Source organism: Triplophysa rosa, linkage group LG1 (assembly GCF_024868665.1).
Source record: "Triplophysa rosa linkage group LG1, Trosa_1v2, whole genome shotgun sequence".
Taxonomy (NCBI): Eukaryota; Metazoa; Chordata; class Actinopteri; order Cypriniformes; family Nemacheilidae; genus Triplophysa; species Triplophysa rosa.
The window spans coordinates 23,207,540-23,232,958 of NC_079890.1; the positions used below are offsets into that span (position 1 = coordinate 23,207,540).

The window sequence follows — 25,419 nt, forward strand, 5'->3', positions numbered from 1 at the left end:
TACATTAATGTAATTATTATTTTTTTTATTGTAGAATTCTTTCATTTATAATAAACATAATTGAATTAACAAACTATAATATATCATTTAATGATATATAATAATGGATGAACTAAAACTCCATGTAGATGGTTTCAGCAGCAACAACATAAACGTTTTGTGGCCCAAATTAAATTTACAGTAGACCTTCGCAATGAACCAATACCTGTTGAGTAGTTTTAATGTAATTTAATACAATTAATATACAATCAAATATTAATATAAATGAATATTAATATACAATAAATATAAAATAAATGGTTATATTATAACCAAACCTAGACCGGAAGTTAACTTCGGGTCAGGTGCTTGCATCCGATAAAACCGATACGAATATATGTAGTGGGATTTGTGTAATTGATATACAGATATAAATGTTATTACTTCACTCATACAAATACACATCATTCATATTTCTCCTATAGCGCTTTGAATGTGATTAGTGTCATCATTGGTCTTTTTTCTCTCTTAAGCTTTTTAAGACCATATGAGACGTGCAGTGCTAAATGAGCAATGCTGCAAAAACAGAGCACCCTGGTTCTGCATTTCCTTATTCTTATTTAGAAAATAGCCATAAACTGTTGCATTTGCAGACCAGGCTAAGTGTGTGCATGTGTTTTTGTTTGTTTGTTTGTGTGTGTCTGCTTAGCAAATGTGAAATTTTGACAAGAGTACTAGAGGACAAACAGATGTACTTGTCTTTGAACTAACAGCCTTTTGAGGATGTTCAACACTCTTGGTCGCATGTGGGCTCTGTCAGAGATAACACACACACACAAGTTTAGACCTTGTAAAGGCACCTCTCTAGTCCCTAATTGGATTGTTTATGGCCCTCAGTATTGTATGTGCGTGCGTGTGTGTGTGTTTGTGCGTGCGTACGGCGTGCGTGCGTGTGAAAGTGCTTATAATTGGCTGACTTTTTGTTGGCCATTGTATTGTACATGAATGGCTTATGTCTCAGTAACTCTTTTTTTGCGCTCTCCTTGTTCTCTGTGAATATCAGTAAGTGTTGGATTAGTATAATAACATGAATTATTAAAAAATACATTAAATATACATTAATGTATCGCTATCATCTAAATGCAATCTCACATCAAGTGATGTCACATTTGATGATGAGCCAAAAACTGAATAAATCCTTCACGCATACACAACCCTAAGTGCCTAGCGTCTGCATATTAAAACATTATGAGTCCAATATGAAAGCAACTGTGCTTTTAACGCAATTACATAAATGAGCTGCCTGTTTTAAAGAAACCCAATAAATTTGATGCTTCTGAGAGAAAGTGACAGAATAGGGCTGTCAGTCTAACAAGGCTTTCAGCTATCTCTGTCTGTACAGTAAAATGTTAATGGATTCTGTAATGTTCAGTAACTAATGGACAGCTAGAGAAGCTGCTGGGATGTTTTGAAGGCTACATTTCTTGGGTTTTAATATCATAGCAGGTATGAAGACCCTCTCATTGTTCAGTTACATTTAGAGTCTTCATACCCACCTAATTTAAAAGGCAGATAAAAGTGTTGTGTGAAGATTATCTCTCGTATGTCTGCAAACATAAATATATTTTAGATGATTGTCAGGGAGATGCCATGTGTATCATTGTCATTTGTCATATTGTAACAACCCTACTCGTCTGCCAGCCACGCCCCCTCCCCTGCTCCAGCGCTGTCTCCCAGTTTCACCTGCTCTCGATCCCTGGACCTTTCATGGCACGAACTACATCTTCCCATCACCCCCTTGCATCGAACTCCACTTTGATTACACCCGCACCTGAGACACTGATTGCACTTGCACCTGCAGCTCATTCCCTTGGACTCTTTATATACTCTGTGTTGTTCTATGTTCGGTGTCAGGTCTAGTTGTCTTTAGTTATCTTTTGTTGTCTCTAGTTCAGACCCTTTGTAGTCTCTCTTCCATGGAGTTTATTGTTACCTGTGGATGTTATACTTACCTGTGGATGTTATACTTACCTGTGGATGTTACACTTGCCTGTGGATATTACGCTTACCTTTGGATATTTACCTGCCAGTCTGTTACCCCATTTACCCTATTAAAACCTGTTGAACAGTATTGTGGATTGTTGTACGTCGTCTATCTGCCTGGAAGTGTGACAGAAGACCTGACCTCAACACACGATGTACACATTTCTCCCGGACCTGGACTATGACATCTCCTCTCCAGAGACCCAGCTTACGCAGCTCTGCCAGGACGGCATGACTTTGGAGAGGTATGCGGAGGATTTCTTCAAGGCGTGCAGACTGGTGAGTTGGAGTGACCTCGATCTTAACCATATGGACTGGATACCCCCTGGAGCACTTTATTAACAGAGTCCTCCAGGCTGTGGGGTGTGAATTCTGCGTCGGGGAAAGTGATTAGAGTGGGTACAGTAATCATCCAGTTCCAGCCGTGAATGGGGGAGCCTCAATCCTCTGTAGCCCAGCTCTCCGACCCCCATGGATCCTGCCCCAAACCAGAGACCAGCCAGCCACCACCCCACAGCACGGAGCGCTTGCCAAACCTCACCACAGACGGAGAGCCTGAGCTCTCCGTCACAGCGACATCTATGCCAGCACGCGACCCAGCGACTGAGCCCATTATCGCCCTGGAGCCTGAGCCTCGAGACGCGTCTGACCAGGTGCGTGAGCCGGCAACAGCGTGTGCTGCCATGGGAGTACTGGTGGACTTCAAGGGCTTTGAGGGAAGCCCCACCCATACTCCCGCCGCTGAGGGTGAGCTGCAATCGGCCTCTGGATGGTTAGACTGGACTAAGGAAATAGACTTTTGGCTGCTCCCTTCCCTGCTGGTTCCACCCAGCTCCTCCATGTCCCTGCTGGTCCTGCCCAGCCTTCCCATGCACACGCTGGTCCTGCCCAGCCTTCCCACTTCCCCGCTGGTCCAGCCCAGCGCATTCACGTCCCCGCTGGTCCCAACCAACTCCTCCACGTCCTTGCTGGTCCCACCCAACTCCTCCATGTCTCTGATGGTCCCGTCCAGCTCTTCTATGCCCCCGCTGGCCCTGTCCAGCCCTCCCTCAGCAGCCAACACCCCTTAGCCCAGTTTCTGATTCAACAGACTGTTACATTATTATCTCCCCACATTTCCTGCCTCTTCATCTCAATAAGCAAGACTCTTCTGGCCTACAGTGTGTTGTGTGAGTTACTTTACTTCACTGTTTACTTTACTTTATCTCCAGCCACCAACTACTCCTGAACTGGAGTATCCCATGTCTCCGCCTTCAGCCTCCGAGACCCTGTCCTTCGACCCAATTGCACCTTGGCTCCTACCTCCCTCATCTCTGCCATGGCCCGTCATCCCACTGGCTCCACCAGGCTCCCTCGTCCCTCCGGTTCCGCCTTGGTCAATCGACAACCATCCGCCGCCTCGGTGCTTCAATCCTCTGGCTACACCTCGCCTCTCCGCCCCATCGGCTTCGCCTCGGGCCTTTGGACCTTCAGTGTCGCCCAGGCTCTCTGTCTGTGCTGCTCCACCCTGGACTCCTCCCTCAAAACCTGTTAAAGGTTAAAGGGTGTTTCCACACAGCCTTTGAAGTTATACTACCATGTTCCAGGGAACTGGTGTGTTTATAACTGTATCTAACCAGAGTCTTGTTTAAAAGTTGCAGTAGTCAAAATGATCTCTGTTCCCAGCATCACGTTGGCAGGAAACTAACACGCCCTTGAGTTGTTGTTATATTGTAAATACATATTTCTCTGGAACCAAAACACACCGTTAACCCTGGAGGGATTTTTCTCCGCATGTAAGGCCATGCCTCTTTTTATTTCAGCTCTGGTGTTAGGAGAAAATAACCTGTGTCATGATACACAGCCCATGCTCCACTTTAATGTGACGCACAATTCAGACGCAAATCTCATTTTCCCATCAGGACTGAAGCAAATGCTATCAGACTGCTGAAACGCATCATTTCCACTCCAGACACAAGAGCAAATGTTGAATTGGAGTGTGCGTTACAAACCTGTTGCTAAAAGCTCATAATGGAGGATGCACTCGACCATTCAGAGCACTACAAAAGAATATTGCTTGGTAATTTCTACCCCATTACCCACAGCAGTCTAAATCTTTCTAGTCCAGGACATACTTAGTATACGTAGCTTCCAAAAAACAATTGCTGTGAAATTCCGAGTTGTTTGGAATCCCTAGAGTTTGTGTGTAAACAATGAAACTGGTTCTGGTTATTTTGAAACAGACGTTGCTTGTGAGTCACTGTACTGTAACTTTCGTCAACACACTGTTTCAACAAGATCTCTCTCTTTCTACTGGCTTCCACTTTTCAATTGAACTCTTCTTTTGGCAACATGGTAGGCGAATCTACAGTTTCTGATTCAACAGACTGTTACTTTATTATCTCCCCACATTTCCTGCCTCTTCATCTCATTAAGCAAGACTCTTCTGGCCTACAGTGTGTAGAGTGAGTTACTTTACTTCACTGTTTACTTTACTTTACTTTATCTCCAGCCACCAACTACTCCTGAAATGGAGTATCCCATGTCTCTGCCTTCAGCCTCCGAGACCCGGACTCCACCCTGTCCTTCGACCAAACTGCACCTTGGCTCCTACCTCCTTCTTCTCTTCCGTGGCCCGTCATCTCACTGGATCCACCAGGCTCCCTCGTCCCTCCGGCTCCGCCTCGGTCAATCGTCAACCATCCGCCACCTCGTTGTTTCAATCCTCCGGCTACACCTCGCCTCTGCGCCCCTTCGTCTCTGTCAGGCTCCCTTCCCTTCGGCTCCACCTCCTTCCCTTCCGGTCCACCTCCAACCTCAGTCACTCTGGCTCCGCCGCGGTCCTCCGTATCCACGCCTCCGCCTCTGTTGCCTGAGCCATCGGCTTTGCCTCGGTGTTCGGACCTTCGGTGTCGCCAGGGCTCTCTGTCTGCGTGGCTCCACCCTGGACTCCTCCCTCAAAACCTGTTAAACAGTATTGTGGAGTGTTGTACGTCGTCTATCTCACTGGAAGTGTGACACATATTATATATCTTTCAGTCTTTTCACATGCATGTTAACATGTCACACACTTGTTAATGGAAGAATGTGCTTTGAGATTACAGTATATTTAGCTCAACAACTGAATCTGATTTTTGAAGTTTCATTCTGTTTTTATCTGGTACTTATTAAGATTTGTTTCCAATTCCCATTTGTTTGTTTTCTCTCTCAAATGAGATAGATATTGATGAATGATAGGGATGTTACATTGTGCATTCCTCAGGCAAGCAAAGATTTGTGTCAGAGTTCTTCCTTGTGAACAATTACCTACTAAACAAACAAACAAAAGCAAACACACACACACACACACACACAGTTTTTATATTTAAAATCATACTTTTCAGGAGCAAGCACATTCATTGTCTTCAAAGCATGGCCTTGCTTTGAACAGTTTCTCTGTTTGTCATTTAACCTGCCATTTCTTCTTTATTTGAATGATTGCTTTCAAGCTGGCCAATGATGTCATGACAGGAAGTTCTCCCCAGTGATATGACCCCTGACCCCGACTCACTCAGATTTGTCCTTCAGATCTCCCATCAAGGGTCAAAGGTTAATTAGTACTTCTGAGATAAGGGAAACAGAAAATCTATTTGACAGATCAGCATCATTCTATAGAGTTGTATTGGTATTACTAGAATAAAGAACATACAGCATTATCATCATTTTATATAAACTGTTCTTACTTTTAGATAAAGAATGATTTTAATGATCATTGTACAATACAGTTTACTGCTCAGTCACTGTTATATAACATAATGGATAAAAACTTTGAATGATGTCAATTTAATATGATATCTTTGTTACATACACCTGAGGTAAAATATAAAAGGTTTTTAATACAACAATCTGTGTAATATGAAAGAGTTTAATCTGCATTCTGTTATTGACTATAAATCATGCAGTCTACATTTGAAATTGGTCCTAAATAAAATTTAGGACCTAAATAAAAAGAAGTCCTAAAGATTGCTGTAAAGGTATAAGGAATAAACATTAAATAAACATAAATATTTTACTGTAGTTTATTGTAAATATGGAAAATAAGGAAAACCGCATTAATGGTTTATTTTACAGGCTGTTTTGGTGCTAGCTTAAGGTTATATGTAATGCAGAAGTAAGCATCTAAAAAAGGTGGCAAGAGAGAGAGAGAGTAGAAACGTGTCACTGGTTTGCTGAATTCTTAGCCTGCTCCCACTGGTCCTTATGAGAATGTCATTTAGATAAATGCTCCCAATTACAGCACTGCTGCCCAGTACTCATATGGGACAACTCTGTGCGTGTGTGCGTGCGTGTGTGACTGTGTTTTCTAGAGTGTAAATGAGGACATTTCTGTGAGTGTGTGTGCTTGAGGGTATTTCCACACAGCCTTTGAAGTTATACTACCATGTTCCAGGGAACTGGTGTGTTTGTAACTGTATCTAACCAGAGTCTTGTTTAAAAGTTGCAGAAGTCAAAATTATCTCTGTTCCCAGCATCACGTTGGGAGGAAACAACAACTCAAACCTTGAGTTGTTGTTGAAATACATATTTCTCTGGAACCAAAACACACCGTTAACCCTGGAGGGCTTTCTCCGCATGTATGGCCATGCCTCTTTTTATTTCAGCTCTGGTGTTAGGAGAAAATAACCTGTGTCATGATACACAGCCCATGCTCCACTGTAATGTGACGCACAATTCAGACGCAAATCTCATTTTCGTGTCAGGACTGAAGCAAATGCTATCAGGCTGCTGAAACGCATCATTTCCACTCCAGACACAAGAGCAAATGTGGAATTGAAGTGTGCGTTACAAACCTGTTGCTAAAAGCTCATAATGGAGGATGCACTAGACCATTCAGAGCACTACAAAAGAATATTGCTTGGTAATTTCTACCCCATTACCCACAGCAGTCTAAATCTTTCTAGTCCAGGACATACTTAGTATACGTAGCTTCCAAAAAACAATTGCTGTGAAATTCCGAGTTGTTTGAAATCCCTAGAGTTTGTGTGTAAACAATGAAACTGGTTCTGGTTATTTTGAATTCTGATATGCTATTTACAGAATCGCTGTGAGGTAAAGTCCTCTGGGAAAGCCGGGAGGTGGGTTGGTGATGTGTAGTTTGAGAGAGATGTCAGAGATAATCAAAACAGACGTCGCTAGTGAGTCACTGTACTGTAACTTTCGTCAACACACTGTTTCAACAAGATCTCTCTCTTTCTACTGGCTTTCACTTTTCAATTGAACTCTTCTTTTGGCAACATGGTAGGCGAACCTACAGTTTCTGATTCAACAGACTGTTACTTTATTATCTCCCCACATTTCCTGCCTCTTCATCTCATTAAGCAAGACTCTTCTGGCCTACAGTGTGTAGAGTGAGTTACTTTACTTCACTGTTTTGACTGGCTCACTGCTCCTCAATCAGTTTTTTGTTTATACCTCTTGATTTACATGATGTAACTTTACCTGAGGCTCTTGAGAATGTTTAGGTTTGTCTTGCTGGCCAGTACTCAACTCTCGTCTCATGTCCTTCACAGAGTGAAATGAATACATGGAGAATGTATTAGAAAAGGATGGGTTTGAATGGCCTGTGGATATTCAAAATTTGTTTAAAGTGATTTAAAAAATGTATTCATCAAAAATCATTTATTCACCCTCATGTCGTTCAAAACCTGTTAATGATTCTTTCTTCTGTGGAATACAAATGCAATATTTTGAGAAGTGTTTCAGTGGTTTTGTGTCCATGGATGTTAATGGGGTCCAGTATTGTTCGGTTACCAACATTCTTCAAAATATATTCTTCTGTGTTCTGCATAAGAAAGTCATACAGATTTGAAATGTAAATGGTGAAAGAATTCTACTATCCAATTAAAACTATCCATTTAAAGTTAGTTAACGCATTAGGCATCACCAATATGAAACTATTATTTGTTCATCTAGGTTTGTGTTCATTTAGAAATATTCTGTTATTAAATCGTAATTTATTTTAGTGAATATGTTTTTTAAACATCTGTACTGAATATCCAGAAATTAATAAAAGGTAAACAAGATTAATAAATGCTGCAAACGCATTATTATTATGCAAAATATGGTTCTTTTATGATCGCTGTTGCTTTTACCAATGTTAATGTATAGAACACGTTTGTATAGTATCGCCAATACAATAAAGGTACAATGCAATAAACATTTTGACATGAGCCTAATATTTAACGTATACATACAGATTCTTGAAAGGCCATGTTATAAAGGAAGGAAAGTTTTCAGTCCTTTACTGGGAATGACGAGCCTACAAATTTGATTTATGAAGTTGCATGACCTTTTCCCTGCTCTCTGTGCAATAAAAACGAATGATCGCCTTTCATAATAGTAAGTTAGATGGCATTAGTGAAAATTAATAGCCCCTCAGCAGTATAATATGAGGGGTGTACATTAATCAGCAGTGGCTTAATAACTATCAAATACATTTCTAGGGTCTCTGAATGGTGTGGGCATATCACTGAGGTTACACCAAAAGCTCCATTGAAATATTGCATATTTAAAATGCATTTATTGATCTGCCACATTTTCCATCTGAATGACCAGGTGTAGATTTCAAAAGACCACTGAGAAAGTGCTTCCAAAGATGCATACATTTGTGATTGGACCATTTGGCGCATCACAAATTTTTAAGTTTAGGAAATCTTTGATTTGATTTATACACATAACTTTGATTTTAGCCTTAGTTTATATGCCTTTGTCTTATTTGACCACACTTTTTCTTGTTACATTTGACAGCATTATGGCTGTTGAATTCTGCATTATGCATAATTCAGACATACCTACACATCTTTCTGCTCTTATGTTCTGCATTCTCAGCTACTGACAGATCAAAGTGATCTTTGGCTTCTCCGTGGCTTCTCACGCAAGTTTCCTTCTTATTCGTGCAGAGAATTTTGATCGATGACCTTTATAGTAGAGTCTGGGTGGTTTGGCTTCCACTTCTGTATTTGAACCAGCAGATTCCACTGGGACATCCAAACACTTGGATATTGCTTTTGCCTAATTCAGCATTTGTTTTCTTTAAATTCTTAAGAATGAATTTGAGCTATAATCCTTTTTGGGTTGGAACAATGTGGTATTTATTTGAACATCTTTAGACGCTGTGCAAACCACATATGTCCCTTTACATTTTTGTTAGGAATATCATAAAAATATGTTAATTTATAATATGAAATAATGAATAATGCACAGAGATTAATTTCAGTGTTTGATTTTGAACGCTGTAAATGAACGAATTTGTTAATGGTCTGAATGCGTTTTAAAGCCATTCACAGAGCTCACCAGAGCATTTTTCAGGGAGGACTAAAATGTCTTTCAATTTCACAATAAGAGATTTGATAAGGATTACAGAGAAACAACGTCAGATGAGTCTGAGGAGGTCTCCCACTTCATCAGGCTGTTACTGTAGCACTGAGTAAACACTTCACAAATCCTTGTCTCCTCCTGAGTGCCCTTTCCTGGCCACTTGCAGCCTATTTTAACTTGTTTGTGTCTAATGGTGAACACCTCTGTGTAGGATGTATTTCAGACTGAGGCTGAACAAAGAGGTTGGACCCACTTGGATCTTCAACAATGAATTGCTGCTCATGAGTAGGTTGTGTGTGTTTAAGTGCATGTTAAAATGTGGCAACTAATTGTAATGCTGCATTAAATGTAATTCGTCATTAATATCTGTTTTGGCCTCTTTCCATGGTGTGCAGAATCAATGAGATACTTTTAGTTAACCTTTCAAAACATTTCTCACACATTCACAGGGTCACAGACATTAAGGGTCACTTGCTCACAGATTAACCAACATTTCCCTCAGGCTTTCTCAAGTCTAGCTTTCACATTTTAGTTCACATGTCCTTGAGTGAGAATCTGTTATACAGTATGATTCAATTGGTGTGAATTTGCAAGGTTGAGGAGAGGTTTTTGACTTTTGTGCTTAAAGTCTGATTGTGGTGTAGCTTTGGTTTACAGATTTGTTACCATACATTTGGAAATTGTATTTCTCAGCTTTAGTAGAGTGGATATGCACTTTAGATCTCATACCCCATTTACTGCCATATTAGGGAAAATAACTATTATGGGAGTCAATGGGGGATGAGATCTGTTTGGTTACTGACATTCTTAAAAATATCTTCCTTTGTGTTTAGCAGAACAAGTGTACAGGTTTGGAACAATCTAAGAATTCATTTTTGGGGGATCTATCCCTTTAAAGAGTGATCTGACGATACAAATGACATTGATTTAGAGGGACTTTTATTGGAGCATGAGAACAAGACGTCTTTTATCAATCCAATGTGAGATGCATACATGATGACTAAAAGAAAATGATTACAGTTAATCTAATTTATTATACTTTAGGCCAGTATTCTCAATATATATGTTGTACCTGAATGGTTTGACATTATTTAGTATTATTTATGTTAAAGATGGGGTAACATGCTATTTCATGAATTCTGACTTCTTTACACTGTTAAACGTGCTGGCTTCTCATGCTTAACATGGTCAACTTGTTAAAAAAACGAGTTGTACGTAAGACATAGTATTTCTGTGCTCGATACACTCCATATAACTTGCTTTCACTTTACTTATTACACAGAGGGAAAAGCAGCAGCACACAAACATGCCAAATATAAAAAATAAATGGATTACAATGTAAAAGATTATTTTTGTGTACATAAAGATAAAAATCCGGCTTGTCATGTAGATGATCTGCTCGCGCGCTTTAACCTCACGCACAAGCAGATGCGTTCCTCTGTAGAGAAGCCTCCAGTCTTTGCTCTTGCAAATTCCACCGTGTAAGTAGCGAATAGCGAGAGCAACTGGCTCTTAAAGGGAATGACAGATGAGACTCTGATTGGTTTACTGCAAGTTACGCCCAAAAAACACCCATTACTTATTAAGAGAATTGGGACAACCCGTTTAGACCATGCGCCCAGGCGCGCCGACCACTTTCCCGTCGTTAAATTAGAAAAAGTGGATTCGGACACGCCCTGAGTGCACCTGCGCCGTGCGCTTTAAACCATGCGCTTAGATCGTGAAAATAGGACCAATAGACATGATGAGTCTATTGAAGGTACTGGCCAATGTTTAGTTTAAAAAAGCAGTCAGATGTCATGATGTTTGATGGTAATGCTAACCTGCTGCTGTGACTCATGTCTAAAGTGTTTTGTCTGAAGGATTGCATACAACCCCTGTCTCAAGTACACTTGTCACACTGTGGATTATTTTTAGCAGAGATCCATCAGCAAGCAAAAAAGCACATTGACGTAGACATCTTTGAAAAATAACACACATTATTTGTCAGACGCTTTTATCCAAAGAGACTTTCATGAACATGTCTTCAACATTACTTGTGCCATGCTGTATCAGTTGAGCTACAGTTGTTAAGTTTAGATGTTATGGTTATCTAAATAATTTCAAAAACAGCAACAGACATAAATATATTAAAAATAAACAATAAGACAATACAGTATACGCAACAATCCAGAAGAGAAAATATGAATCTGTACGTGACCCACCAAAACAAACAAAATGAGCAGTGGGTTAAAAATGAACTTTCCACACAGTCTATTTTCATTCTTTAAACCTTGATTTAATATGACAGTGAGTGTCTGAACAGAATATGACTCATGATCCCAAATGAATACTTTAAGAAGTCATAATGTTTTCAGTTAATTTCCAAACGTGGAAACAGTTCACCTTCCCTTGTGGCAATAATATAATTTATTCTGAGATTCAGACTGGCTTTAGATCTTTGCTTCGTGACTTTATTAAGCTTTAATATACATAACAAAGGGCTTTTAGGGCTTACATCATGGTCTGTAGATCGGTTTTAGAATGACACTGTTGATGTCAGTATTGCGTATTTTGTACCTAACATGTTGGAATTGTCTTCAGAGTCTTAGATCTGATTTATGTGGAAATTAAGATGCTTAATCACGCTGGGTTGTAGACACACTTGTTATCTTTCTCTTTTTTGATGTATTAATTTTTGAGTTTACACAAAAGGTTGTTTTTTGGAAAATAAGTACTATAATTAGAAATCTGTCATGACTCTGCTTCTTCATGTCATGTTTATTCTTGGTCTTGTAGCAGAGCCATGACAAAGCCTTAGGTTTTATGAGGAGAGAGAGATTATTGTCCTTTCGGCCTTCCATACTCTTTCTCTCCGGTCCGCGTCTTTGTTCCCGCCATCTCGTTTCCTTGTTAACTTTCCCTGAGTGTTTCATTACCCACACCTGCCCCTTGCTAATTATCCTTTGTCTGTCTCCCTATATAATACCCTCATGTTTCATTGTCCTTGGCTCAGTCATTGTTTCCAGATTGTCTTGTTGCTCGTCAAGCGTCTACAGTCATTGCCTGTTCCGGGTCCCGTTCTGGCTGTTTCGTCTATCTTAGTAAGTGTTTAGTTTAGTTTAGTTTATTATGTCAAGTGCTGTTTAGTCTAGTTTAGTGTCAGTCTTCGTCCTGTTATTTATCCTGTTTTATGTTGTGATACCCCATCGTGGGTCTTTGTTTTGTTTTTTGTTAATAATAAGTGTTTTTGTTAACCCCTTCAACCTCTGCTGCCTGCAATTGGGTTCTTCCACACGTACCGTGACAGAAATCACTTTGAACTTTAAAAGCAGAATATTTTCCCTGTTGTCACGTTCCATCTTTTTTTACATGAATTTTTTTTATCTCTTGCACTCCTCCACCAGCTGCATTACTCCTGTCAGCTAATCGGTGGCATCAAATGAGCCGTCCGATTAAGTTAGCATCATTAGCGTAAAGTTTGGCAACCGATGCGCAGCGTGCCACACAATCCTCCAAATTAGCTTTATTAGTTACATAATGTTCCTCTGAGGCCTCTGACATTTCACTCCACGAGAGGATTTACTTAATGAGCTGGCTGTTCCTGGCGCTCGCTTCAGCAGCACCGCTGATGACCTCTGCCAGGTTTTCCTCCACTTTGGAGATGCTGAACGCCTTCATTGTCTAATTGCTTATTCTAATTAACAGAGGCAATGTTTCTGAATAAATGGCATGTGTTAGGAATTCAGTTCTGCTTCAAAATAAGCATGAGTTTTTTTGATAAATTAATTGAATTGGGATCAAATTAGCATGGCTTTTTGGTAATGAAGTGTGCTATTTTTGAATCATAAAACAGGCTTTATCAAACAGCTTACATATTAGAGTTATTGGGAATGTTAGTATTTAGCAGACATATGTGTACAGAATTACAGTGTTTTGTATTTTGGGCTGCTATTTTCAAACAGGTTTAACAAATCCAGTCATGAAACGTTTTAGAACTAACAGTAAGTATACAAAAGAAAGTGATTTTGCACTATACTGCTAAGAATTTGTTTCTGATTGGTCAGTCTGGTACTGAAAGTCATCTTGACCTGGTAAGCTACTATATATTACAGCTGTGTAAAAATTAAGAGACCATTCCAAATTTTAATTTAATCAGCATTTCTGGATGTATTGTGGCCATTCCAGTGCAGTGTGTGTTGAATTTCAACAAAATCAAACCTCAGGAGTCATCCAACAGCAATCTGAAAGACTGACAGCATGACAATACACATGAAAACTCTCATAAAAATGGAGGTTATCGGATTGTTTACATTTTTTCCTAAATATTACCGTTGTATTGCTTAAAAATGAATATGCACTTGTTTTCTATGCAGTATTTGAAGTCACAAAAAATACAGAGAATAAATACTGTTATTTTCACCTGTTTCTCCAGTTTTCATTGTCTGCAAATCAATGCGAATAGAAACAATATTTGTATTTGGGAGAAATATTGTTAGTAGTTTACAGAATTAAACAAAAATAATCATTTTACCCAAACACATACCTATATACAGGAAATTGTGAAAAAAACTGAAAATAATTTCGAAATGGTCTCTTTATTTTTTCCGAGGCTGTATGTTTAATGTATCACACCACATTGCCTCACAGTTCTTGATCACTTTGTGGGGTTAATATGAGATGAATGTACATTTTCCCTTATGTCATGAGGGTGGATAAATAATGTTGTTCTGAAATCATATGACTTTATTTCTTACATGACACACAAAACACTGACAGCCTCCATCATCAATATTCCTAAAAAATGTTCTTTTTTTGTTTTATGAAGTCATATGTATTTAAAGGTGTGAGTAAATAGCAATATGGTGAGAATTGCACAGTCACTTTCATACACATTCTGTAGAGGGAAGTTCCTATTTCTTTTCACCTGACATCAGTGATTAGTGGTGGCCCACCTTCTCCACCTGCCCTTCCTTCTCTCGCTCTTTGATTCAAACTGAACTAGCGTAAACACCTCTGCTCTGCTCCTCTGTTCTGTCAAGTACGAAACAAAAATGTGCGCTCAGCGGGAGCTCCAGGGAGGAGGTCTGTTTAATTAGTTCTATGGGGGAAGTCTTTAGCGCCATATATTTGTGTTGAGGTTTATACTTTGATCCGACATTGTGTGCTCTGTATCAGCTGTCAGCAGCACGTCTCCTTCTGAGACCTGCGTGGCACTGGAGTTTAACTTTTCTCTGTTAAAAGAAAGGGAAAGTGACTTTAAATGTAACCTTCTGACCTTTCCTGTTCTTTCATAACTGTGTTATGATGTGATGGTGATTCGTCCTGGCAGTGTCAGGCAGGTTTAGTCCACAGCTCTCTGCTTGGTTTGATTTTTGTGATGGTGAATTGTTCTGTTGTACATTGGCAGGACTTGCTTTTTGAATTTGCTCAATGCAGATCCTTTATGACTAAGCTATGATGTTCTTCTGACTAGTTTTTCTTGTTTGGCCTTAAAAACAGTAATTTCTGATGTGCATTGTGCTGGCCAATATAGCAGACTTTTGGAACATACACTTACATTTATATTTTTTCCACATTTTAGAATAATTGTAAACTATAGAATAACACAATTAAAACTATAGGAATTAGGTTGTGACTTAAAGCATTCAATAGAAATCAAAACTACATGTTATACTGTAGCATTTTTAAAATAGCCTCCCTTTGCCTAGAATTAGCAAAATTGTATTCTTGGGATTGTATAAACCAGCATCTTGAGGTCTCCGTCTGGGAAGGCTACATATTTCATATTGTATTATGGGCTCTTAATGGCTGTTTTTTTGGGCAGCTTTTTCATCCATTTCAAAAATATTATTTGTTATATAAATGTTAGTTTTAGGACTACTCAGTTGGCAGAATTACATTTTTGGCTAAAATTTAAACATACACCTTAAGATTAAGCATTCAGTCAAGTGTTTCAAAACTTTTAAAGGGTAGTGTATATTCCAATGTGTACAGTATGTAGCAACACACAAAAGTTGACTTTAAGTACATTTTAGAAATTACTATTTGCGGTAAACAGGGTATTTTTTCAGCAAGCAAAAAATCAAATAACAGGGTGTTGCTCAGATAGGTGCATTCGAAATGGGATGTATCATCCTCTAAAGGGCACTTCGGAAAGGGGTACTATACAAAACATCGCTCCTTTCGCCAAGTGTATTTTAAACAGTCACGTTAGGAGACACACAATTGTGCTATTCGCTCTAGAGTTTACACAAGAGCTCTGCTCTTTGGAGAAAGTAATAGGGATGAGCCCTTCGAATTGGAACGCAGGGAAAGTGAGCAGTATTCCATTAGATTCCATCAGTCGATTACAACCTGATCTAACTATTTCCTTCATAGCAAAGTCTGTCCACACTTAAAACATTATGTAAAGTTTGCAGCAAATTATTATTTCTCTTATTAGTTTCTTTATGCAGAGTAGAGATCTTTTTAATTTTGTCTGAGCGGGTCCATCTATTGACTTTTTGTGCTGGGCTGAGAGGATGTGAGTTAGTGATCATAGCAGTCATTTCGTTTGCCGTGTACCAGACATGTTCACAAGTCTCAAGTCATTGAGGTCGAGTCTAAGTCAAGTCTCAAGTCTTTAAAGTGGAGTCCAAGTCAAGTCTCAAGTCTCTGTTCTATTTTTAGCAATAGTTCTCTCAGTTATTGTAATTCACAGTGTATGAAGCTAAATCAGTTTTGAAATATTACAACTAATTAACTCTACAGAATATCTTGGGTATTCAAACCAGTGCTTAGAACCAATGCTGATGCTGGTGTGATAGCCTGTGTTTCCTTCTTTTACTAGGCCTTTGCGCGACATTTACCGGTGCAAAATCAAAATACATTTTATGCGCAATAATGATGTACTAATATGAACCATTTTGCTGTAATCTAGGCCAAATTAAGTGTAATCTAGGCCAAATTAAGTAATGTAATGAATTGGATGATGTGTAATTAAATGTTCCAAACAAAGATTGAACTATTTTTACATAATTTGCTTGACCTTAGAATAAAATTATACCCCGTCATTACCTTTATTTTTCAGAAAAGTTCAGTAACTACTGGATATGCATTGTTGCAACACAGAGAATATTAGACCATGAACGCATGTACTAGTTCATTCAATCTCATTTGATTTAAATTACTCGTTCAGTAGGGTGTATTCATCAAGTACATTCAACCAATGAAACACTCTGACAGGGCTCACACTGAAGCGCTATTGGCTTATGGCATCGTGCCTCTTTGAAGAACAGAGCTGCACTCTTTGCTTGAGACTGAATGAGAAATATCTTTCAAAAAGACATATTACAGAAACAAACTGTCTTACATTTCTTCAATCATTTTTCAATCAATTCATACGTGCTTTGATCTTTAGCATGTCATTCAATCTTTTAATATACAATACGACTTCTTTTGGCTTAAATGTTACTTTATGTTGCATTTCACGTTATGCAGCAGCTGGCATTAGCGGATAAATTAACATTGGCATATAAAATGTTCATGCTTGCCTTTGTAATGAGTTTCAGGGTGACTCGCCCGCAGTCGTGCTTCAAGTTTGTGGTGCTTTACCGGCCTTTGTGAAGGAAAATATGACACACTGTTAACCGCGTAGAGACACAGAATACATATTTTGCACGCACACCTGCGTGTTTTCGGTGATAAGACAGAAAATCCAGTGATAATAAATTATTTTGTTCCTCGTACTGTTTCCATCTTCAGCGGTAAAAAAAAAATCACTCAAACTTTTGAAAGAGTAGGTCTATCAAAATATATTTGTTATCAGTTATAAGCAGCTTGAAGAGGAAAACGAACCAGTAGGCTATCAGTGTTTATTAATGCATTTTGTTTTTCTATTTATTTATTTATTTTTATTTATTTATTTATCTCACTGGCCAGGGTTGAGAACCACCATGGGTTACAGTATAACCTTTCTGTCGTTTAAACTTGGCGAAGTGATATGGAACTGTAATGCGGTCAGCAGACCTGGAACACCTTTATAGGTGTGCGTTTAACTGATAGTTAATGTATACCCACAGAATGTTTGTCAACCAATCAGATTGAAACATTCAACAGCCCCGTGGTATAAACATCTTGATATAGGTGCGGTCTCCCGGACAGGGCTTAAGCCTAGTCCTAGACTAATTTAAATGTTAGAGGTGTCTTGATCGAAAACAACTTGCACTGACATAACTTAAAACATAAGAGTGCGATTGTTTTGTATCAAGATGCAAGCATGTAATGTTGTTTGTAAATAAGTTTTTTAAATTGATTTAAATATCCTAATTTAACTAAGGCCTAGTCCTGATTTAAAATAATCCTTGTCCGGGAAACAACCCCATAATGTCATATAGTATTTTAATCTTTCATTATGTTAACATTGCAGAAAAAACTAAATTTCATCTAAAGACTTCTTAGATGTGAGTCATGTTTATGTTGCGTCTCAGTCCTGTGAATAAATAGATGTTATTTGTATATGAGTCTCTCTGGATGCATATGAGTGTATCATATCTTTCTGTGTGTGAGTCAGTGTAATTAAACTGTGATAATGTTATGATGACATTTCTCTCTTTCCTCTCTCTCTCCCTCTCTCTTCCCCTTACTAAATGCAGATCCAGTGATTATGGGACAACCTACACCAAGCTTAACCTGATGCCTGGGACAACTATCATAGTCACAAACTTCTACATTTGTCCCACTAATAAGAAAAAGGTAAGAACACCATTGACCTAGACACTAGCGTAGTTTGTGAACGTTGCTGTCATTGGAGTGCTCTGATTTCATGTTTCTGGTTTCATGTCTTTGAAACAGAGCTCATTATATGATATGAATTATGTTTTCACCAGTGTGTTAATGAACGGCTCTGTGAATGTGGTAATTAATTATCATGAACAGATATTTTGCAATTAGAACTCAAATGGAAGTTATTGGCAGCGGTGCATGTTTAAGCACAGATCAGCGATTAAAATATCAAAAATAGCACTTAGGAGCTCCGTATGGTGCTTTTCAAATCATGATATTAAATTATATGTAAATACAGCTAATAAATATGTCCCTTGCGTGTGTGTGTGTGTGTGTGTGTGTGTGTGTGTGTGTGTGTGTGTGTGTGTGTGTAATTAAATGTGGGGAGTTTAAGGTCATGTGAATTTTCTTTCCCCATATGTAGATTGATGGTAATGATCACCCTAGAGCAAGTATGACATGTTCAAGCGTGTCAAACTTGTCCTAATAAAGTTTACAAGGTTCTCCTGCTCATTAGCAATCTCCTCACAGCAGTCTTCATGTCTGAATAAATGCTCGCTGTTTATGATTCTGGTTATATGTAAGACAAAACACTGATAACCATCCAAACTCAGCTCATAAATACCTGACATTGTCAATGCAAAAAAATCATTAGGGTTTCCACTTGTTTTGACATTAATAAGTAAACAAACATATGCACAGTACATGTGCAAACTGAGTGAACCGCCAAAAGGACAATGAACATGTTTAAATTAAGGTAATGCCATTCAGGTTTTCCTTGAACCATCCTTAAAGGGACAGTTCACCCCAAAATTTAATTACTCACCCTCAAGTTGCAGTGTTGTGCAAGTTACTTCCAAACTGTAATACATTACAGATTACTTGTTACTGTTATTTAAAAGTAATCATTTACCTTACAATATTACTGTCTCCGAATTGTAATACGTTACATTGTGAAGTGAAGTGACCTATTTGTCAAGTATGGTGACCCATACCCGAAATGTGACCTCTGCATTTAACCCATCCAGAGAGTAGTGAACACACGCACAGCAAGTGGTGAACACACGTACACCCGGAGCAGTATGACTCCTGTATTACTTTTGAGTTACTTTCACCAAAATAACTACAGAAGTAGAACTTAACATTCTAAAATAAGTCTTTGAATTTTTGTATTTTCAAAATACAAAATACTTTTTGCCAATCAACCTCTTTAGACTGCTGATTTCTTTAATTAACTAGGCTATACACAAACAAATACAAAAAAATACTAAATTAAATGCATTTAAATTCCATATACTATTACAAAATAATAGTATTTTGTATTTCAAATGGATGTATTTGAAACACTGCCCATCCATGCAGTCTAATAAGGAGGTTGATTGGCTTGAAAAAGTATTTCAGTGTGAAAATACAAAAATACTAAGATTAAACACATTTAAGTACAAAATACAATTATTTTTTTCAAAGGTATTTAAATACAAAGTAGTCCCATCCCATCACTGAACTAGATTACATAGAATTCTAGCTAGTCATCATGTAAACGTTAGCATACCTTGTCATTGCTGCTGGTCACAGGGATCTTGCGAACTAGCTTCCTGAAAGCAGCCCAATGACCCCTCAAAACCGGCCCAAAGGGAATGAAAACTAGCCCAATTATTTTCCGGTGTCAATTCAAAGTTAACAACTGCCAAAAGACGTTTCTATTGCTATATTTACTTATCTGAATGGTTTCCTAGGTATTGTATATATTTTTTGTTCTGATGAACTCAAAATATGTTTTGGGGGATTTAGGAAAGCAAACAATTCTGGGTCACCTTTGACTACCGTTATAATTTTTTCTGCTATGGTAGTCAATGATGCCAAAGAATTTTCAGTTGCTAACATTCTACCAAATATCTTTGTGTTCAACCGAAGAAATTTATACAGGTTTGGAACAACTAGGGGGTGAGTAATCCATAACAGAATTTTCGTTTTTGCGTGGAGCGTCCCTTTAAAAAAGATCCCACGTGTGCTCGAGGCCACGCACGGAAATGGACGAGAAACGTGTTTTCTCTTCGTAAGACATGCAAAAACTTGCTTAAGAAATAAGCATGGTTAAATTTATTGCATATGTATAATGTGTACAAGCATGTCAATGTTTTAGTTGTTCTAGACTGCGTATAGCGCTGCTCAAACGTGATATTTGGCAGCCGGTAGAATCAACAGTTAAACACTCACGAGTGATTTCTTTCATTGTGTAACCTGACATGCACCTTACGAAACATTGGTAAAAGCATAATTCGGACGCATTGTCTAATACCACCGCTATATTTTCCTCTTTGGTTGAGCTGAGTTCCCGCGTCCCTCCCTGTACTGTAGCCTGCCTGTCAGACACTCGTTCCCCACACTTTTGAGAACGAGCCGGTCCTGGAGTTGCCAGGTATTCATCAGAGTATGAATACACATTAAGAATCACATCAATTAACATTTATCCTTAGAATATAAATAAACATTTTGGCGGCCGCAGTACATTATGAAAGTAGGCCAAAAACCCGCAACCCTCGGCTCCATATTTTTCCCGCAACTGCATTTTCAAAATAGCCCAATTGTGAGGGAAAACCGCGACCCTGGAAACACTGGCGCTAGGGCTTACAGCGAAACGGGCGGGGCCAATACTATGGGATTCCTTTTGTGCCAATAAAAATGAACGCAAACTTTTAAAAAACGAACAAAAATATACAATGAGAAAGAAAAAAAACACTTTGATAATGAAAACAATAAACTCAATTGCAAGAATGTGACATGATTTTCAAATAAACTGCTATTTTTCTTAACAATTTTCTAAGTTTCGTTTTTGCAAATAATAGTTTTGAATTCGCTGCTAGATTTTTCATTTGCGCTTTTCCGAGTTTTCGTTTACGCTTCTCAATTTTTCGTTCGCCTTTCTGGCACAAATCTCACGTGTAGGCAGGACTTATGGCCGCTTTACGCTGATTGGCTAGTGAGTTTTTGATTGGATGCTCCCTGACAAGGAAGTCGATACTTAAGACAGTACAGTGCAAAGAATCTTAGAGAACGATCTGCATGCTATTATCTTTATTGTTTGTACTTAAAACTACTTTCTTATTTAGTTAGTATATTAGTAATTGGTATTTGAAGTTGGTAAGTCATGCGCGGTGTGGATCCAAGCGTCTTCCTCATCATCGTCCTCCTCAGCCTCAGATAAATGAATGTAATTCAGATAATAAATAAAATCACTAAAAGTTTTATTCCTGTACAGTAGCAATTCTGTCTTTACTAAGTGCGTTCATTGTGTGCTTTATATTTTTTGTCAGGTATTATTTTATGGACTATTAAGATTATTTTCTTAGGAACAAACAACTTGCATTATAACATCCAATAAAGACACTTTACAGATTATTGGGTTGTGAGAAATTAACGTGCTAAATGAAAACATTGCTGCATAGTTACTGTACAGAGAAACTAAGCGATTTTATTATCTCGGTTACATAAATGTACCTGAGGGTGACTTGTGTCCAGCTGAGGAGGAGGATGACGATGTCGATCTTGCAAATAGTCTCCTTTTAAAGAATTAAGTCCACTTATAAGTCAAGTACTTTATCATTCTTTTTAAACTCATGGTGAATGTACAGTATTATACCCCTTTCTTTACATTCACAGAAAGTACACCTCATAAAACAGTACCAATACATTCAAATGACATTTATGTTTTTTAAACGCTACAACAAAACAAATTCATAAGGTGACATAATTAGAGGCCTTTAGAATGTTTTATTCATTTAGTCTGCCTCTTGCAAACAACAATTTCATTATGTATTTACACACCTACATAAAACAGTTTAAAGAAAAGCAGAAGAGAGACTTCTTAAACTATAAACAAACATTTAAAGATAGAAACAATACATAAAATGCCACCACGATTATAATCTATAAATTATAAATATGAACTGGAAGCATAACACTTTATTGTATATCTCCTCAAAACTCACTAGGCATCTCGTTTTCCTGATATCATTGTAATTATAAATTATAGACTGCTGTCTTGACGGCCTCTAAACCCATGTAAAGTTGCATGTGAATATGGCTATCTATCCTGTCTTTACTCGACGTTGGCTTGTTGTTACGGCATGATAGAGCCTGGAAGCGTGTCCTACTATTAAGTGCGTGAAAGTTGGCAACCTTGCTAATATACTAACAAATAAGAAAGTAATTTAAGTACAAACACTAAAACAATACAATACAGAAAACCGCAAGCAGATTGCTCTCTAATCCGCTGCACTGTCTTCAGTATCGACTTCCTGGTCAGGGAGCTGTCAATCCAAATCTCACTAACCAATGAGAGTAAAGTGGCCATAAGTCCCGCCCACACGTGAGATTTGTGCCAGAAAGGCGAACAAAAAATTGAGAAGCGTAAACAAAAACTCAGAAAGCGCAAATGAAAAATCTAGCAGCGAATTCAAAACTATTATTTGCAAAACGAAACTTAGAAAATTGTTAAGAAAAAGAGCAGTTTATGTGAAAAAATGTCACATTCTTGCAATTAAGTTTATTGTTGTCATTATCAGAGTGTTTTTTTTCTTTCTCATTGTATATTTTTGTTCGTTTTTTAAAAGTTTGCGTTCATTTTTATTGGCACAAAAGGAATCCCATACAATACACCCTTTTCACATGACGTCACGCATCTTCCGTTCTGCCGCGAAGCAGTGTATCATTACAAAAAAAAGAAAAAAAAGCAGTGTATCATTACTTCCGCTAGCACTCCAGTTCATAAGGTGGCAGTAATGCACCTATAAGCTGATTTGCCAACCGCCAGTAAAACTCAAGAAGAAGAAGTTACTTCCGCTAGCGCCTCAGAATGGAGTTTACCAAGTGGCTTGCACATCTGCCACAAATACGGCTAGACAAATTTTCGCTAACGACAAGATCAAAGCTAGAGAAAGGACACAAATTCTTCGTTGAACAGTACCTGTTTGATTATGAAGGTAAGTGTTTTGTTTTGTTTTCTTTTTGTGTTAGCGAAGGTGCTAGGATAAGTACTTGAATACGTGTTCTGTCAGGTTTTTTTCTCACTGTTGTTAAATTCCAGCGCGACGGCAAAACGGAAGTTCTTCTTCTTCTTCTTCTTCTTCTTCTTGTTTGTTGCAAGACGGATGTTATGATACACTGCTTTGCAAAACGGCAGAAGTTAAGTGACGTCATTGTGAAAAAGGGCGTATAGCCTCGGACCTTTAGCTCAGAGACTGAAATCATGCCGCGTTACAATACAAAATAGTTCCACCAGCCAGAGGGAGATGAATGACACCACACGTGTCTATTCACGAACAGGATATAGAACTTACTTGCTGGATTTTATATTTATTAATGTCTCTCGGGCGAAACGTTAGCAACTGACATTTCTGAGGCACCATTTACTACCATTAAAATGGTTGTCAAAGGTGTCCCAGAATTATTTGTTTTCCTAAATCCTTCTAAATATTTTCTTTTGTGTTCAACAGAACAAAATAAAATACAGTAATTCTTTCTGCTATGGTAGTCAATTGTGCTCCAGACATTTCAGTTGCTTACATTCTTCCAAATATCTTTCATTGTGTTCATCAGAACAAATAAATTCTTGAGGGTGAGTAAATCATGACAGAATTTTTTGGGGGGTTAACTATCCCTTTATACCGACCTTCAAAATAAAAGAACCTTGTTTATGGCACTCATGAGCTTACACATCGTCTGTTTATTAAGCAAAATCAGTGTCAGGCTGTGCATGTAAACACACTCAATAATTTACCAGACTCATCAAAGCATATCTGTGTTCTCAGCACCCGTCACAACCGCTTAATATTAATGCGAAAACACAAAACGATATGCAGTACATCTAAGGACAAGGCTTTTGTTTAGATGCTTGTGCCTGCAAAGTAAATTGTAAAGAAAGTGATGATACCACAAGAGAAAGTTTGTCCCAAGTCAGACTCCTTTATCTTCTAATCGTGGACAAGCTCACCTGGACTGTCAACACAAAGAGTGTTTTGAACAGGGCCGTATAATGCATGTGCTTTCTGCTGTGTCTGGGAAAGAGTGGCTTTCATGAAAATAGACACTTTCAGGCTTCTAAGGCACAATCTCTTTGATGGTACCGCTGTCTGGGGTGCTTACAATGAGCCCCAGAAACCATTCGGAGAACTTCCAACACATTTTACCTCACAGAAATAATCCTATTGATGAATATTGGATAAACCACAATGGTGTTGTTAATATACACGTGGTTATGGTGTGTAGTGTCCTATTTTTGTTTCATCTATATCGTCTCGCTCTAGTGTGCTTTGTGACACTCCACAGGTCACAGTACTACAATGTCAATCAATGTGGCATTAGAGTCCCAGCATAGAGGAGCTGGATCAAACACCACTGACCCAAAACCATAGCGTCTGGCCTTCATATTTCTACAGTGCAGAGCTCAACCAAGCGTGAACGAAGGGGCAAAAGACACAGAAAGAAGCGTCAGAGGGAACAGACGAGTAGAACGAAGCTAGAACGAAAGCAATTAAAGCTGTTGTTTGTCTCTCATATATCTGACCTCCATTAAAGGTGCAGTGCACTGGACGTTTTTATTGTTTTATACTATTGTCTGATGTCTACTTATGACGTTTGCGTGGTTTTTACATTCAAAACCATCAAAATCAATAAGTAATAGGCTATTTTCTACCCTGGTTTTGAGGCCGGCTGGAGAAACGCTCGGTTTTTAAGGGCGGGCCGCATAGAAGACTTGGAAGTAAACGCCCACTGCTATGATTGCATAGCAGCTTGCGTAGTTGACTTAGTTGGAGCCTTATGTGAATTTGGTTAGACACGTAATGTTACGTAACGTGATTTTACTCAAATTTACAGACTTATTTCCCGGATGTGATGGCAAGGCTTTGCGTATAGTTTGTATAGGCTATAGTTGTATGGTGTTTAGTGATATATGACCGTACATGTCAGCATTTAAGACCTGCGAACCGGACAGAAGATCACCGTGATCGTGGGTCTCAAATGTTATAGTTTTCATGATAAATATACAAACGGGAGACTCCTGGCCAAAACAACAGTGTCGGCAGATATGGATATGACCCAGCACCAGAAATAATATCAAAACACTTCAAAGCAGCCTCCATTATTCGCAAACGGTGGATAAAACCTTGAAAAATGATATATGAGCCCGCCAAATCACAGAGATGCCGATTACAATTATTACAAATGACTAGAGGTCCCCAGGTAATACTAATCACGTGTGAATAGTGGTCAGGGCATATCAAGCGATCACTAACAAAGCAATAGTGACGCATAGTA

The 25,419-nt window shown here is 38.5% G+C and overlaps 1 protein-coding gene across 7 annotated transcripts in view; it reads left to right on the forward strand.

Moving 5' to 3' along the window:
• The window catches only part of sorcs2 (sortilin-related VPS10 domain containing receptor 2), a 168,650-nt gene that overhangs the window by 71,912 nt on the left and 71,319 nt on the right, over nucleotides 1–25,419 (forward strand). For all 7 annotated transcript variants that reach the window (XM_057345141.1, XM_057345148.1, XM_057345166.1 and 4 more), the window contains exon 3: nucleotides 17,973–18,072. In XM_057345141.1, the coding sequence (XP_057201124.1) occupies nucleotides 17,973–18,072 (100 nt within the window). The remainder of the gene's footprint in view (nucleotides 1–17,972; nucleotides 18,073–25,419) is intronic.